This window comes from Phyllobates terribilis, unplaced genomic scaffold, assembly GCF_046119375.1.
Source record: "Phyllobates terribilis strain yellow unplaced genomic scaffold, ASM4611937v1 Scaffold_11__3_contigs__length_659146591, whole genome shotgun sequence".
Lineage (NCBI taxonomy): Eukaryota > Metazoa > Chordata > Amphibia > Anura > Dendrobatidae > Phyllobates > Phyllobates terribilis.
This window is the reverse complement of record NW_027362771.1, coordinates 120,938,243-120,954,144: the sequence shown is the minus strand read 5'-3', so window position 1 is coordinate 120,954,144 and position 15,902 is coordinate 120,938,243. Positions and strand designations below refer to the sequence as shown.

At 44.2% G+C, this 15,902-nt stretch overlaps 1 protein-coding gene across 1 annotated transcript in view; it reads right to left on the bottom strand.

Moving 5' to 3' along the window:
* Positions 1–15,902, bottom strand: part of LOC141165727 (dynein axonemal heavy chain 3-like) — a 2,796,342-nt gene that overhangs the window by 2,707,000 nt on the left and 73,440 nt on the right. The window contains exon 2 of the mRNA XM_073651577.1: positions 9,781–9,872. Coding sequence (XP_073507678.1) covers positions 9,781–9,872 — 92 coding nt within the window. The remainder of the gene's footprint in view (positions 1–9,780; positions 9,873–15,902) is intronic.

The following is a 15,902-nucleotide window of genomic DNA, read 5'->3' as shown; positions in this document are numbered from 1 at the left end:
ACCTCCCACTTGCTCTCCGACGTAATCTCTATTACTGTGGTGACCAGACCCCTGGGGTGCCACACATGGCTCTTGTAAGGGGCATTGCAGTACCTCATAATTTTTGGAAAGCATTCCATTCACTGCTTAGGCCAACAGTGCACAGGAGACCCAGTTGCTATAAATGGAAAAAAAGGTTTAGTTAACGCCCTCTGACCTCCATGTCATTTCCAAGGGGCATTGGAGTGCCTCGAAATTTTTGGTAGGCATTGCACTCACTGTATGCCCTATAACTGTGTAGCTGAACCGCTCCTTTTGTAACAGAAACATATCCTACAAGACATATCTGGTTGACTGGCCTGATATTGATGTGAATGGTCCCTGTTCCTCCTGCTCTTTCTCCTTTGCCACTACCTCATCCATCATTTATCACCTGAAGCTTTGTTTTAACGGGAGTCATAGAACTTGGATAGTAGCAGGAAAACATCCAGCAATCCTCGGAGGAGGTAGGATATGCGCCAAAACGCTGACCTCCTCAGGCCTAGCCGCTACTACATACATGCGCTTGCATTACAACAAAACAAAGCAGATGCTAACTTCTATCATCCTCATCATGCTCCTCACCTTGGCACTCTCAACTCCCCTGATGGAGAAGCCAGGGCCCACCGGAGGAGTCTGATAGTCCGGTGGGCTCGGCCAATGCTGCCCTAAAGCAGGCCAGGCTAAGAAAAGTGTGGGAAAGGTTACCGGTACCAATAGGGGTGGCTGGGGACCGAGTATGGACACCCGGCCACCCCCTGGAGGCTGGGGAGCAAGCGGGGACATCCGGCCACCAGGCAGCTGGGGACTGAGTATGGATACCAGGCCGCCGACACAGCCATGGTATGGTGGCCAGATTCTGCCTCCACATGCCTAAAAGGCCCAATTTAAAGTGCAAGCAAGCAAGCAGTATGGTATTGCAGCCTGGTGGTGGGTGGGTGGCAGGCTGCATACTTGCGCTTGCATTGCAAGGAATGGGAGAGGTACAATTGAACACTGCCCTGGGACAAGGACTTGAATGGGGATAGTTGCAAGTCTGCAACGACAGGTGCAAGGTGGGAGGCATCTTCGCATGTACCATGAACAGGGGTTTGGCATGCACACACTATAGCGGAATAGGCTCTCCTTCCCACTAAATGCACTGGGGAGGGCACAGGTAATGTTTTGGTATACGCGCTTAATCTTATGTATAAGGCACACCAGGACAAATAGGGGCGGCTGGGGACTGAGTATGGATACCTCGCTGCCGAAGCAGCCATGAGGTAGTGGCCAGCTTCGGCCTCCTCTAAACTAAAAGGCCCCATTTCAAGTGCAAGCTAGCAGTATGAATTGCAGTCTGGGGGTGGGTGGGTGGGAGGCTGCACACTTACACTTGCATTAAAAGAAAATATAGCAGATGCTAACTTCTGTCATCATCATCATGCTCCTCACCTTGGCACTCTCAACTCCACCGATGGAGAAGTCAGGGCCCACCGGAGGAGTCTGGTTCTCTGGTGGGCTCATCCAATGCTGCCTAAAACAGGCCGGGCTAAGAAAAGTGTGTGGGGGGATGTTCCAAGGAGAAATGGGGGCGGCTGGGGACCGTTTATGGACACCTGACTGCCCCCAGGCGGCTGGGGACCGTGTGGACACTCGGCCGCGGGGTGGCTGGGGACTGAGTATGGATTCCAGGCCGCCAACACAGCCATGACGTGGTGGCCAGATTCCGCCTCAACATGCCTAAAAGGCCCAATTTCAAGTTCAAGCAAGCAAGCAGTATGGTATTGCAGCCTGGGGGTGTGTGGGTGGCAGGCTGCATACTTGCGCTTGTATTGCAAGGAATGGGGGAGTTACAATTGAACACTGCCCTGGGACTAGAACTTGCATGGGGATAGTTGCAAGTCTGCATCTTCTGATGCGGCAAGGATCACTTATGATGGGCACACTTTTAGACAGTGACCTGGGAGTCAGAGATGCTTCCAGGGGTCTTCCCCATGCTGTTCCCATGTCTTTTCAGCACTTTATGCATGTGTCACACAGCACATGGCCAGATAAGGTTGTAAAGTGTTAAAATGATATTTCCCGGTGAATGCATTTGTCATAGTTGAAAGCAATACAAAAGTGCAAAAACGCATAAAAAATGCTACTTGTGAACATAGCCGAAGGTGTGGAGGAGTATTTTTGTTTTTGGTCATTTATTTTAACTTATACACAAGTCTTTTCCCTGGAAAGGATGTTCCTTAACATATTTCACAGGAAAAAAGTTTCACTTTCGTTTTATTGCGAGCCTGTAAAAGTGGCTTAATACCTCTGACCACGTTGTTGACAGCAGTGACCTGGGGGTCAGAAATGCTTCCTGGGGCGATCCCCATGCTGTCCCCATGTCATTTGAGCACTGTCACTATCGTTTTGGGCACTTGTTAGGCTTTTAAAAGACTGCCAGGGGTGCCACCGCAAAAATGCTCGAGTCTCCCATAGACTAACATTGGGCTCGTTGCTCGGGTCGAGCACCCGAGTATCACGGCGAGCTCGGCCCGAGCTTCGAGCACCCAAGCATTTTAGTGCTCGCTCAACACTAATCTTTACCTTTTTTTTTTGTCCCCTTAGGGGACCTAAAATGACACTTATTTGATTGTTTATACTGTATACTGCAATATGCAGTATGTAGTTTAATAAGACTAACATGACAGCCATGGAGGCTTTCAGCAATGAACTGGAATTCCATGGTAAGCCATGAGTGTTTAAATCCTGCAGTCAGTGATTGACAACAGCATTCAAATGGTTAAACAGCAGCAGTCAGAGCACACTAAGGTAGAATACTTACACCCCCTATATTACCATCTTAATAAATACTTTCACATAAGATATGCCTATACACAGAAATATAGTTAAAAATGTCTGCTGAAATCATATTGGTTGTCTAGAAAAGGACTAATATCAATGATTTTTCATGAGATATTAGAGCAATTAATACAAGGAATGAGTGCAGAGTAGGACGGCTTCTTAAAGAAAAACTAACAGTTAATCATACTCCAACCTCTCTACCATGGCCAAGACCAAAGAGCTGTCTAAGGTCACTAGGGACAAAATTGTAGACATCCACAAGACTGAGATGGGCTTCAGGACAATAGGCAAGCATTTTGGTGATAAGGCAACAACTGTTGGCACATTTATTAGAAAATGGAAGAAACAGAAGATGACTGTCAATCTTCCTTGGTCTGGGCCTCCATGCAAGATCTTGCCTTGTGGCGTAAGGTTGATTTTGAGAAAGGTCAGGAATTAGCCCAGAACTACACGTGAGGACCTAGTCAATGACCTAAAGAGAGCTGGGACCACACTCTCAAAGATTACCATTAGTAACACACTACGCCGTCATGGACTAAAATCCTGCAGGGCATGCATGGTCCCTCTGCTCACGGCAATGTGTAGGCTCATTTCAAGTTTGCCAGTGACCACCTGGATGATCCAGAGTAGGCATGGGAGAAGGTTATGTGGTCAGATGAGACCAAAATAGAACTTTTTTGGTATCAACTGCACTCACCGTGTTTGGAGGAAGAAGAAGGATGAGTGCAACCTGAGAACACCGTCCCAACTGTGAAGCATGGTGGGGGAAACATCATACTTTGGGGGTGCTTTTCTGCAAAGGGGACAGGACGACTGCACTTTAGTGAAGGGAGAATGAACGGGGTCATGTATCGCAAGATTTTGGCCAACAACCTCCTTCCCTCAGTAAGAGCATTAAAGATGGGTTGTGGCAGGGTCTTCCAGCATGACAATGACTCGAAACACACAGCCAAGTCAACTAAGCAGTGGCTAAGTAAGAAGCATTTCAAGAAGTATTTAGATATAGAAATCTATATCTAAATAACATAATGCTCATTAAAAAAGATATTCAGAGCAGAGATGCATGTAAATCATGGTTTTCCGTGGCTGACTCTCAACATTAGAATTTCCCTGTATATTTTCATAGCTACCTCAGCAATTACAACAGATTTCCCAATGTTTTTAAAGCCGGAACCTGTAGCTGGGATAGTTATAATTTAAATGGTAAATCATTATAAGACAAACTATTTAAAGAAATATCATTATGATAATTTTTATAGGACTAAATTAGTCACTGATTAAAGGCCTACATATACAGAGTGGAAAATAAATATTTGATACACTGCCGATTTTGCAAGTTTTCTTACCTACAAAGAATGGAGAGGTATGTAATTTTTATCATAGGTACAAGTCAACTGTGAGAGACAAAATATAAAAATAAAAACAGAAAATCACATTGTATCATTTTTAAATAATTAAAATGTATTTTATTGCATGAAATAAGTATTTGATCACCTACGAACCAGCAAGAATTCTGGCTCTTACAGACATGTTAGTTTTTCTTTCAGAAGGAATCCTACTCTGAACTCATTCCCTGCATTAATTGCACCTGTTTGAACTCGTTACCTGTACAAAAGACACCTGTCCACACAATCAATCACACTCCAACCTCTCCACCATGACCAAGACCAATGAACTGTCTAATGACACTAGGGACAAAATTCTAGACCTGCACAAGACTGGGATGGGCTTCAGGGTAATAGGCAAGCTTCTTGGTGAGAAGGCAACAACTGTTGGCACATTTGTTAGAAAATGGAAGAAACAGAAGATGACTATCAATCTTCCTTGGTCTGGGCCTCCATGCAAGATCTTGCCTCATGGGGTAAGGAAGATTTTGAGAAAAGTCAGGAATCAGCCCAGAACTACACGTGAGGACCTAGTCAATGACCTGAAGAGAGCTGGGCCCACAGTCTCAAAGATTACCATTAGTAACACACTATGCCATCATGTATTAAAATCCTGTAGGGCACGCATGGTTCCCCTGCTCACGCCAGCACATTTGTAGGCTCATTTCAAGTTCGTCAATGACCATCTGGATGATCCAGAGGAGGCATGGGAGAAGGTTATGTGGACAGATGAGACCAAAATAGAACTTGTTTGGAGGAAGAAGAAAGATGAGTACAACCCCGAGAACACTGCCCCAACCGTGAAGCATGGTGGGGGAAACATCATACTGTAGAATGTAAGCCCGCAAGGGCAGGGTCCTCTTCCCTCTGTACCAGTCTATCATTGTTAATTTGTTTACTATAAGTGATACTTGTATTTGGTATGTAACCCCTTCTTATGTACAGCACCATGGAATCAATGGCGCTATATAAATAAATAATAATAATAATACTTTGGGGGTGCATTTCTGCAAAGGGGACAGGATGACTCCACTTAATTGAAGGGAGGATGAATGGGGTCATGTAGTAAGAGCATTAAAGATGGGTTGTGGCTGGGTCTTCCAGCATCACAATGACTCGAAACACAGCCAGGGCAATTAAGCAGTGGCTAAGTAAGAAGCATTTCAAGGACCTGGAGTGGCCTAGCCAGTCTCCAGACCTGAACCCAATAGAAATCTTTGGAGGGAGCTGAAACTCAATGTTGCCCAGCGACAGCCCCGAAACCTGAAAAATCTGAAGAAAATCTGTATGGAGGAGTGGGCCAAAATCCCTGCTGGAGTGTGTACAAACTTGTTCAAGAACTACAGGAAACATCTGACCTCTGTAATTGCAAACAAAGGTTTCTGTACCAAATATTAAATTCTGTTTTTCTATTGTATAAAATACTTATTTCTTGCAATAAAATGCTAATTAATTATGTAAAAATCATACAATGTGATTTTCTGGATTTTCTGGATTTTTCAAGATTCTCTCTCTCACAGTTGAAGTATACCTACGATAAAAATTATAGACCTCTCCACTCTTTGTAGGTGGGAAAACTGGCAAAATCAACAGTATATCAAATTCTTATTTTCCCCACTGTATATGAGGCTAGCAAAATCCCAAGTACTGGCAGGATTGACAGATAGTCTAATGTATATGGGGAAGAAAATGAGTAGGCTGTTTAAAATTTTATGCCAGAACACTGTTATTCTGGAGATAAGCCACTGCCTGAACTGTCTGGCAGCTGTTTTTTTTGCTCTTCCCTTTGAAAACACATGCATGTTCATCTGAGCCAAAAGTTAATTCGCATGGAGGAATTAGGAGAGGTAGCTGTCAGCCAAATGGTTGTTTGGCCAACATCAATCTAATGTGTATGGGAGTCTTTAATTAATGTATAGCTTTTTCTGCTTTTTATAACTACTGTACATATTCTATCCATGTTTGTCACGTACACTAACCCATTATAGACTATAAGCAGTTCACATGCCCTGTTTTTTTGCAGACCATCTAGTTTACAAAAAAGAAACAGAATTATATCTTTTTCTTCCAAGTCACAGATCAAACTATCTTATGCAAATCTATGGGTCCGCTAAAATCATGGAAAGAACGTAGATGCCATCTGCGTGCCAACCGTTTGCTGTCCTTTTCTAACATTGTAATTGGCTGGAGAGGCTTTAGAGGTTTTTTTTTGCATGTGAAAAGTCACTCATATATGAAAATTTGATGAGAAAATCACTGAAATCTGAATGAGGCCTTATGCAGTATACTGTTTACTACAGTTTTGGCATCAGCTAAACTGGGTTATGCCCATGAAAGAAAATCTTTGTAATACTATAAATACCAAGGTCATGGTAACTTTTAGTTATAATACAGTTATATTTCAATAAACACTACAATCTCTTGGTTTTGAATTTGAATTTGAAAATCTGCCATATTTGCTTTGAATAACTGTATGACACAAATTAGATATATGACCAAATGTTAAATCGAGAAGATCATTTTATTTTGAGCAATACCATTTGAATAACCACCTTTTACTTCTCAGTCTTTTTCTATATGCTCCTGTTATTCCCTACCTTGTTACATTATTCAGCAGAACTCCTCTGTGACTTTGAGATATAATAACATGTAGTTTTGTTCTGGTTGGTGTACGTCGTTATCAAACAGTTATTTACTCTTTCTTCTCTTTGGCTATACAGAGTTCTCAGGATAATGGATTTCCAGATTAAATACATCCTACGTGCCTTTTTATTATTCAGAAATTATCGTACCCAATACTCCTTATTCCCGTATGATCACCCTAGAACCTTCAATAACTTTCCCGGATGCTTTACAATTAAGCATTGTTATAATCTCCGACTTCTGACACTGCTACACACGTCCAATAACGTATTCATTCCTTTTTAACCCAACATTAATGATTGTCTGGAGGTACATGCATTCACAAAAGCCAAAACACTAAGCATTTCTGTTGTAATACATTTATTTCAATGTTATTACCTCCTCTTTCTAACTTTGTACATGTAATTACTGGTTTTGTGTTCAGTAGAAGAAAAGAAATCTTGGCAAACATGAACTGTAGTTTTGAAACACTTCACCAAGGAAACTAAAAGAGTTACCAGCTGTGTCATAGCCATGGAGACTGTCAGGGCGAACAAAAAGGAGTATTGCAGGACATTTTGCGTACAGTAAAGGCAGAAAAAATTAAGTAAAATAGCCTTACTTTTTCTGAACATTAGCCAGCCATTGAAAAATAACCACAAATTACTTCATGAAAATTATACACAGGAAAATCTCCCCTGGTATATATGCGCACAAGAAGTAGTCCGAGGTGTCTCCCAGGTATCAGCAATTTGCCCTGGTAGAACATATACTTAAAGCACTGACCACCGGTACTTTTAGGGTTAAGACAATGTCAGCTTCATAATCAGGGTAACTCATGCAACACAGAGAAAGAGGATGACGGTAAGGTAAGCGTTCCAAAGGAGCTAAACATACAGAGGACGTTTTTGGGGGATGGGGGTTATTCTGAGGTGACATTATGAGTGGAGGTATTTGAAAGGGGACATTATTTCAAGGGGAACTGTGAGGGGACAATATGGGGATGGACAGTGTGATGAGACAGTATGAGGAGAAAAGTGTGACGGGACACTATGAGTGTGAGTGAACAGTATGAGGGGGAGAAAAGTGTGAAGGATAGTATGGGGAAAAGTGTGAGAAGATGGTACATAGGACAAAATTATATAATAATAATAATCCTTTTATTTATATAGCGCCAACATATTCTGCAGCACTTTACGATTCAGACAATTTACAGACATTATTGGCACTGTCCCCATTTGGGCTCACAATCTACATTCCCTATCAGTATGTTTTTGGAGTGTGGGAGGAAATCGGAGAACCCGGAGGAAACCCACACAAGCATGGGGAGAACCTACAAACTCCATGCAGATGTTGTCCTTGGTAGGATTTGAACCGAGGGCCCCAGCGATGCAAGGCTGCAGTGGTAACCACTGAGCCACTGTGCTGCCCCCACAATATGGGAGAGCAGTGTGGCTGGACATTATAGGGGGGAGTGTGGGGGCAGTATGGGGGAAAAGTGTAAGGGGGCCGTATAGGGGAAGTGTGAGGGAACAGTAGAGGAGAAGTGTAAGAGGGCAGTATGGAGAAAAAGTGTCAGGAGACAAAATGGGAGGGAGAATTATGAGGAGACAGTATGGGGGCAAGTGATATGGCATTCTGCATTCCACCTCTTCACATTGCAGCCAAGGGAGTCATACAGCATCTATTGTCAGCGCATTCTCTCTGTACATCTAGGGCTCACTACTAGCATCCTAGTTTCATGCGTTCTGTGATGAACCTCAAAACACCTGGGGGAAAAAGTGTTCTGACAATTGATTTCAGCTAACTACCAATGAAAGTTAGCTAAGTACTTATGTCTTCTAATTCAACATGTTTGTAATTTTACATATGGCACAAATATTTTTAGAGTTTATCCAATGACCCAGGAATAGTTGCATATTCTACTATATTTTTGCTGCACATGAATTTTGTGCGATACTGGATTTCTCTATCATCCAATATTCTTAAGGTCCATAATAGAACCTAAGTGACTTCAGTGATTGTACTCATATTTGGATGCACATAACATCTTTGACTGTACGTGTAAGGGTGTATGTATACTGTATATCTTTCCACAGATTTACTTATAATTTATGATTTCTACAGTCTATAATGGGATTAAAAGTATTTGATGCATAAGGGATTTAATACTTTTGATACATTATCGGCGTTTGTACTGGACAGTAACTGTCAGGTGTTAAACGCCGGACACTGTGCAATATTCTGGGGGAAGTCCATTGCAGAGAAAGAGAAAAAAAATTCAAAAGTCCCGTTCCCAATTGTTTTCAATGGGGTTCAGGTTCAAGTTCGGGTACAGTTCTGGTACTCGAACAGAATTTTGGAATAAAGTTTGGGTGGGGTACCAGAACCCGAACTTCCATGGTCTGCTCATCCCTAATTATTATTGTTATTGACACCATACCTACTGATGCTTTCCTTTCTGTAGAATAATTCTTTGAGTTGCTGGTTAGAGAGTGCAATAGGGCTTTTAAGAGCCAGTTCATGTTAAGCGGAGCACCATTTCGTCCACAATAGGGTGTCAGCCTATTGCTGTCAGGAATCACATATTATGGCAGACTAGGGACTGGACATACATAATATACAATAATATCTAGTCCTCTCCCTGTATGTATATCTGTGTGTTTTCCTTTCCTGTCTATTAAGTGTGTTACATGCACATAACATTATTTTAGTTATTTAGTCAGTCATACTCTACTAGCAAACTAGCAAGACTACAAAAAAATTCAAAGCTGCTTAATAATTTTAATTGCTGTATATTGAAGATTTTATGTCTAGTTTTTTCCTTATATATTAGGTCCACATTTTGGAACTTTTGGGACTTTAAGTCAAAAGTTTACATCATGAGCATTGAAATTGCTTAAATCAGGTATATGACAATGTTTCTACCAACCTTACGTGTCGGTGGAATTTTTCCTCCTTAAAAGGAACAGCTTGAGTGAAAGCACCATGCTGTAGTATTTTTGGCTTCTCATTGGTCACAACCTGTAATGAGTCAAAAAATATCAAATGAATCACAATGAAAATACCAACATAAAGCAATTACTTGAGTTTATAGACATATCTTGACTAATGGCAAGTAGAAAATGTTGCAATAGCATTTGGTTATAAAAACTGTTTGAAACTAATAAATCAAAAGGCTATGCTTAACGGGAATCTGTCAGTAGGATAATCCCTCCTAAACTGTCTATATAGGCATATATCTCATAGAAAGTTGAATAAAATGATACCTTCATATCTGCAATCTGATGTCTTATTCCAGAGAAATACACACACTTTTTATGTGTAAATGAGCTGTTAAGATCTATGGGTCAGACACTGATCTGCATCTGCTTATTTTAAATGACACTGGTAATATTCCCTTTCATTTAAAATAAGCCTGAAAGCAGATTTACAGGGAGATCTATGTCTGGCTTGTAGATCTTAACAGCTCATTTACTTAACAGCTCATTTACATATTAAATTTCTCTGGAATTAGACATCAAATTACAAATATCAAGGTATTATTTTATTTAACTTTCTACATGCCCATATAGATGGCATAAGAGGGTTCGTTGTGCTGACAGATGCCCTTTAAAGTGCAACCATTGTTTTAAGTTTTATGTCATAGAGCAATAGTACACTTAAAATAAGCAACTTTGTAATATATCTTATAAGAGAAATCAGTAACTTTCTTTGCCAGGACTAATCATTTCATTTTCTAAATTCTCAATCCATAAGTAAAATCTGTAGTAAAGACAGATTTTTATAATACTGAGAAAGGAGATGACAATTCCTCTTCGCAAGATTATATGTTGATGGAAGGAGGGAGGAGCTCTGCCCCTTGACTGTAGCAACTGCCATCTCTTATTTCAGTAATGTAAAAGTCTGTCATCACTGAACACAGAGTTTAACCATGGATTTAGAATTTTGAAAATAAAAGTTCAGTCTTGAGGGAGAAAGAAGTGAAAAGTTGCTTTCATGTGTGCTATTTATTTATGAAATAAAAATGAAACAATGGTTACTGTTTAAAAAATGTCTTTTTTAAACAGTGAAACCAAATATTAATCTGATGAGCACAATCAAATGAGAACTTAAAAGGGTTATCCCATGAACAAAGTATAATATAATTAATAGATTCTATAATAAAAATAAGTTCTATAATTGGATGTGATCAAAAAAAATGTTTCTGTGCTGAGATAATCTTAGAAATGTGCCCCTGCTATATACTGTGTATTGGCCATGGCCCCACTATCAGTATGTGTCCAGTAATTTTTCTCAGCAGTGGGAGCCAAAACCAGGAGTGGGAGATAAATACAGAATTGGTGACTTGTTTCTATTATACCTTTTTTTCTGATTGTTCCTCACTTGGTTTTGTCTCCCACTCCTGAGAAAAAATACTGACCAAATACTGACCAAATACTGATAGGGGGGCCGTGATCTAATGGTTGTTTCTGATCATGCAGGAACATGGTCTGATTATACCACAGCTCTTGGGCAGGGGGGGAAGCAAGACAGAATATACAGACATTACAGCATGAGATCGCAGCTGCTTCTTTCTTTGAGGCAAACATGTTTAAAAACAAGCAGCAAATACTTTACCTCACAGAAAGAATCATACGCGATACTTAGCTGTAATGTCTGTATACTCTTTTGCTTCCTCTCCCGCCCAGGAGATGTGGTATGATCAGACCATGTTCCTGTACGGTCACACATGGCCATTACACAGTACACAGCAGGGGAACATTTATAAGATTATCTCAGCACAGGAACATTTTATTTAAACACATTCAATTGTGGAAGTTATTATTATTCCAAGATCTATTGATTAAAATGTACTTTTTTTGTAGGAAAACCTCTTTAACATATGGGAAATAGGTTTGCTAATAAAACATATATAGGTAATCAAACAACTGCATAGGTGCAAAATCAAAGATGTTTGAAAAACTGACCCACACATTTCAATTATAAAATAAGTGAATCTTTATTAATCTTTAGAAATAAACAAACCACACAATATAGACATGTTAAAAACATTTCAAAACTTGCAGCAGTGACAGTAAATCAATTTTCCATGGACCAATATAATAGACCTTATGACTAACTGCACTTTACAGACACAGTAGTTCCATATCCAAGTGCATAAAAATACTAAAAACAAAAAAAACATTTAAATATAGATGAGTGAATTGATTTAGAATTGTATGAAATTGAAGGTCACAGAAAATTTGAACAATTTTCGATTTGATTTGAATGAATTGTCAAAAAAATGCCCACCACCATTTTACACATTGCAGAAGACTGCATCAGGCATAGAAGATTTACATGGCCTCAGGCACAACCATGTGGGCTTCACTCTAATGCCTTTAAGCTATCACATCACATAGTATAGCACAGCCAATCAGGAGGAAGTAACATAGTCTGTATAAAAGCCTAGGTAAGGAATATAACTTCCATTTTAGAGTGATTTAACCCCTTTAAAGCCCATGATATACTAATACGCGTCTGTGCCCTGGGACTTAAGAGCCTGACCCGTATTAGTACGTCATATCTTTAATGCGGCACCGCGACTTAAGTCGCAGTGACAGCATTAAAGTTCCAGTGCCATCTTACCTCTGGGTAGATGGCGCCGTCATCGAGGGGGGTGTCTCCGCCCCTCCGCACCAGCGATCGCAGTGATTGGCTGTTCAAATTTGAACAGCCAATCACAGCATTTCTCACTGTTTCCGGCAATGTGAATGCCGGAAACAGTGATCTGCAGCTTAGGATCGGTGCTCCTAGGAGCACCGATCCTAGGCTGTTGCTAGGACACCCCAGCCCTGGCCCCAGACTGCTATGATTGGTGTGATCGCCGATCACATCGATCGCACCGATCGTAGCGCAACCGCGCGGTGACAGGGCGGCCATGGGGCAGTGACCAGCTTGTGACCTGCCTGTCACCGCCCCATGACCCCCTGTAATGTGAACCAAGCCCCCAGACAGCTGTGATTGGAGCGATCGATGATGACATCGATCGCTCCAATCAGAGTTCCTGAATACAGGTGACCGGGCGGTGACAGGGAGGTATCACCTCCCTGTGACCCCCTGTGGTGCGTGATCTGCTCCAGCTATGTCAGATTGGTGCAATCAGTGTCACCAATTAGATGGCTGGGGCACAGCATGCACCACAGAGGGTCACAGAGAGGTGACACCTCCCTGTGACTGCCTGGTCACCTGTATTCAGGAACTCTGATTGGAGAAATCAATGTCATCAATGATTGCTCCAATCAGATTACCTCCACCTGTCGCCACCCCATCATCACCCTGTGACCGCCCTGCAGACCCTCACACTTGGTGAGGATTTCTACAGAGCGATCACATCTGATGTGTCTGTGCTGGGCCTTGTAGTGCCACAGAATATTCTGTGACACCACAAGACCATCTTCTCACTGTTCCAGTCGCTGCTGCTGCTGCTCCTGGATCTTCTGCCCCAGCGTCCTGGATCTTCTGCTCCAGCTCCTGGATCTTCTGCTCCTGACCTGCTGTGGTTCCTGCTCCAGAGCCTGCTGCTGATCCTGCTGCTGATCCTGCAGAGAAGACTTTGGTAAGTCTATTCTCCCCTCATCCACCCCAATGCCCCCTCCCACCTCTTTTTACCCCCCCCTTACCACCATTTTTTTTCTGCGTCCTGCAGCCGTCTCCAGCTCCGGTCCCAGTCTTCAGCTCCAGTCCCAGTCTCCAGCTCTGGTCCCAGTCTCCAGCTCTGGTCCCAGTCACCAGCGCCGGGCTCTCGCTCCGGGCTCCCAGGCACCAGCGCCGGGCTCCTGCTCCCGGGCACCAGCGCCAGGCTCCTGCTCTCGGGCACCAGCGCCGGGCTCCTGCTCCCGGGCTCCTGCTGCCGGGCACCTGCTGCCGGGCACCTGCTGCCGGGCACCAGTGCCGGGCTCCTGCTCCCGGGCACCAGCGCCGGGCTCCTGCTCTCGGGCACCAGCGCCGGGCTCCTGCTCCCGGGCTCCTGCTCCCGGGCACCTGCTCCCGGGCACCTGCTCCTCACCTGCTGTGGTTCCTGCTCCAGAGCCTGCTGCTGATCCTGCTGCTGATCCTGCAGAGAAGACTTTGGTAAGTCTGTTCTCCCCTCATCCACCCTAATGCCCCCTCTTTTTACCCCCCCTTACCACCATTTTTTTTCTGCGTCTTGCAGCGGTCTCCAGCTCCAGTCCCAGTCTCCAGCTCCGGTCCCAGTCTCCAGCTCCGGTCCCAGTCACCAGCGCCGGGCTCTCGCTCCGGGCTCCCGGGCACCAGCGCCAGGCTCTCAGGCACCAGCGCCGGGCTCCTGCTGCCGGGCACCTGCTGCCGGGCTCCTGCTCCCGGGCTCCTGCTCCCGGGCACCAGCACCAGGCTCCTGCTCCCAGGCACCAGCGCCGGGCTCCTACTCCCGGGCACCAGCGCTGGGCTCCTGCTCCGGGCTCCTGCTCCCGGGCTCCTGCTCCCGGGCACCTGCTACCGGGCACCTGCTGCCGGGCACCTGCTGCAGGGCACCAGCGCCAGGCTCCTGCTCCCGGGCTCCTGGTCCCGGGCACCAGCGCCGGGCTCCTGCTCCTGGGCACCAGCGCCGGGCTCCTGCTCCCGGGCACCAGCGCCGGGCTCCTGCTCCCAGACTCCTGCTCCCGGGTACCAGCGCCGGGCTCCCGGTCCTGAAAGAAGAACAGAGAGGACTTTGGTAAGTAATCTCTGATCTCCCCTCATCCACCCCAATTCCCCTCTTCCCACTCCCAACACATCCGTGCGCACATCCAGCAGCCGTCGAGTATTGATCGGTGGCATAGTTCACCAATCCACACTCGTGCTCGCTGTTTACACCACATACAGTATTTCCTTTTTCCACATTCTAAATAAAGTATTGACACACACTCACCACATACATACCAAACAATGTCCCGCTCATCCCAAACTCGCTATTCAGCGGAGGAGGCATACGCTATTCTTGCCTCCGACACTGACAGCGAGGGCGAGGATCCCACATTTCTTGTTTTTCCGACTCCTCGTCGTCTTCCTCCTCCTCTTCTTACTCCTCTTCCTCTTCTTCTGCTGGCCCGCCCCGCCGTCATCGCAGGAGAGACGATAATCCAGCGCTCCCCACTTCTGATCCCATATGGACCTCACCCCCCGAAAACTATGATCCGCTGATTCCTGATTTCGTGGCGGAATCAGGAATCAAGTTTGACACCACCGGCCTCACAGAAATAGACTTTTTCAAAGTCTTTTTCTCTGAGGATTTTGTAAACCTCATGGTGGGCCAAACTAATTTATACGCTCATCAATTTTTGGAACAAAACCCCTCTTCATCATTTTCTAGCTGGTCTCCTGTAGATGCAGTAGAAATGATGAAGTTTTGGGGCCTGGTCCTTATTATGGGGATCCAGAAGAAGCCCGAGCTTCGGCAATACTGGAGTGTTGACGTTTTGTATAACACTACAGTGTTCCGAATGGTCATGATCCGGAGACACTTTCAGGCCATCCACAAGTTCTTGCATTACAACAATAATGCAAGGTGTCCTGCACGCGATGACCCGAACTTTGATCGTCTTTTCAAAGTTCGGCCGGTCATCGAGCACTTCAACAACAGGTTTGGTGAAGTGTACGAGCCCCAAAGGGACATCTGCGTGGATGAGTCCTTAATTTCTTTTAAGGGGCGGCTTGGATTCCGGCAGTACCTGCCCAGTAAAAGGTCCAGGTATGGAATCAAGCTGTATAAACTTTGTGAGAGTACCTCAGGGTACACTCACAAGTTTAGAGTTTATGAAGGGAAGGACTCCCGGATTGAACCCCCTGAATGCCCCCCTGTTCTGGGGGTGAGTGGGAAAATTGTGTGGGACTTGGTGCACCCACTGCTGGATAAAGGTTATCACCTGTACGTGGATAACTTTTATACAAGTATCCCGCTCTTCAAGTCCCTCTCTGCGCGACATACCGCAGCTTGTGGTACTGTCCGCAAAAATCAGAAAGGCCTCCCAAGGACGCTAATTGGGCAGCTGCTCAGAAGGGGTGAGAGCAGAG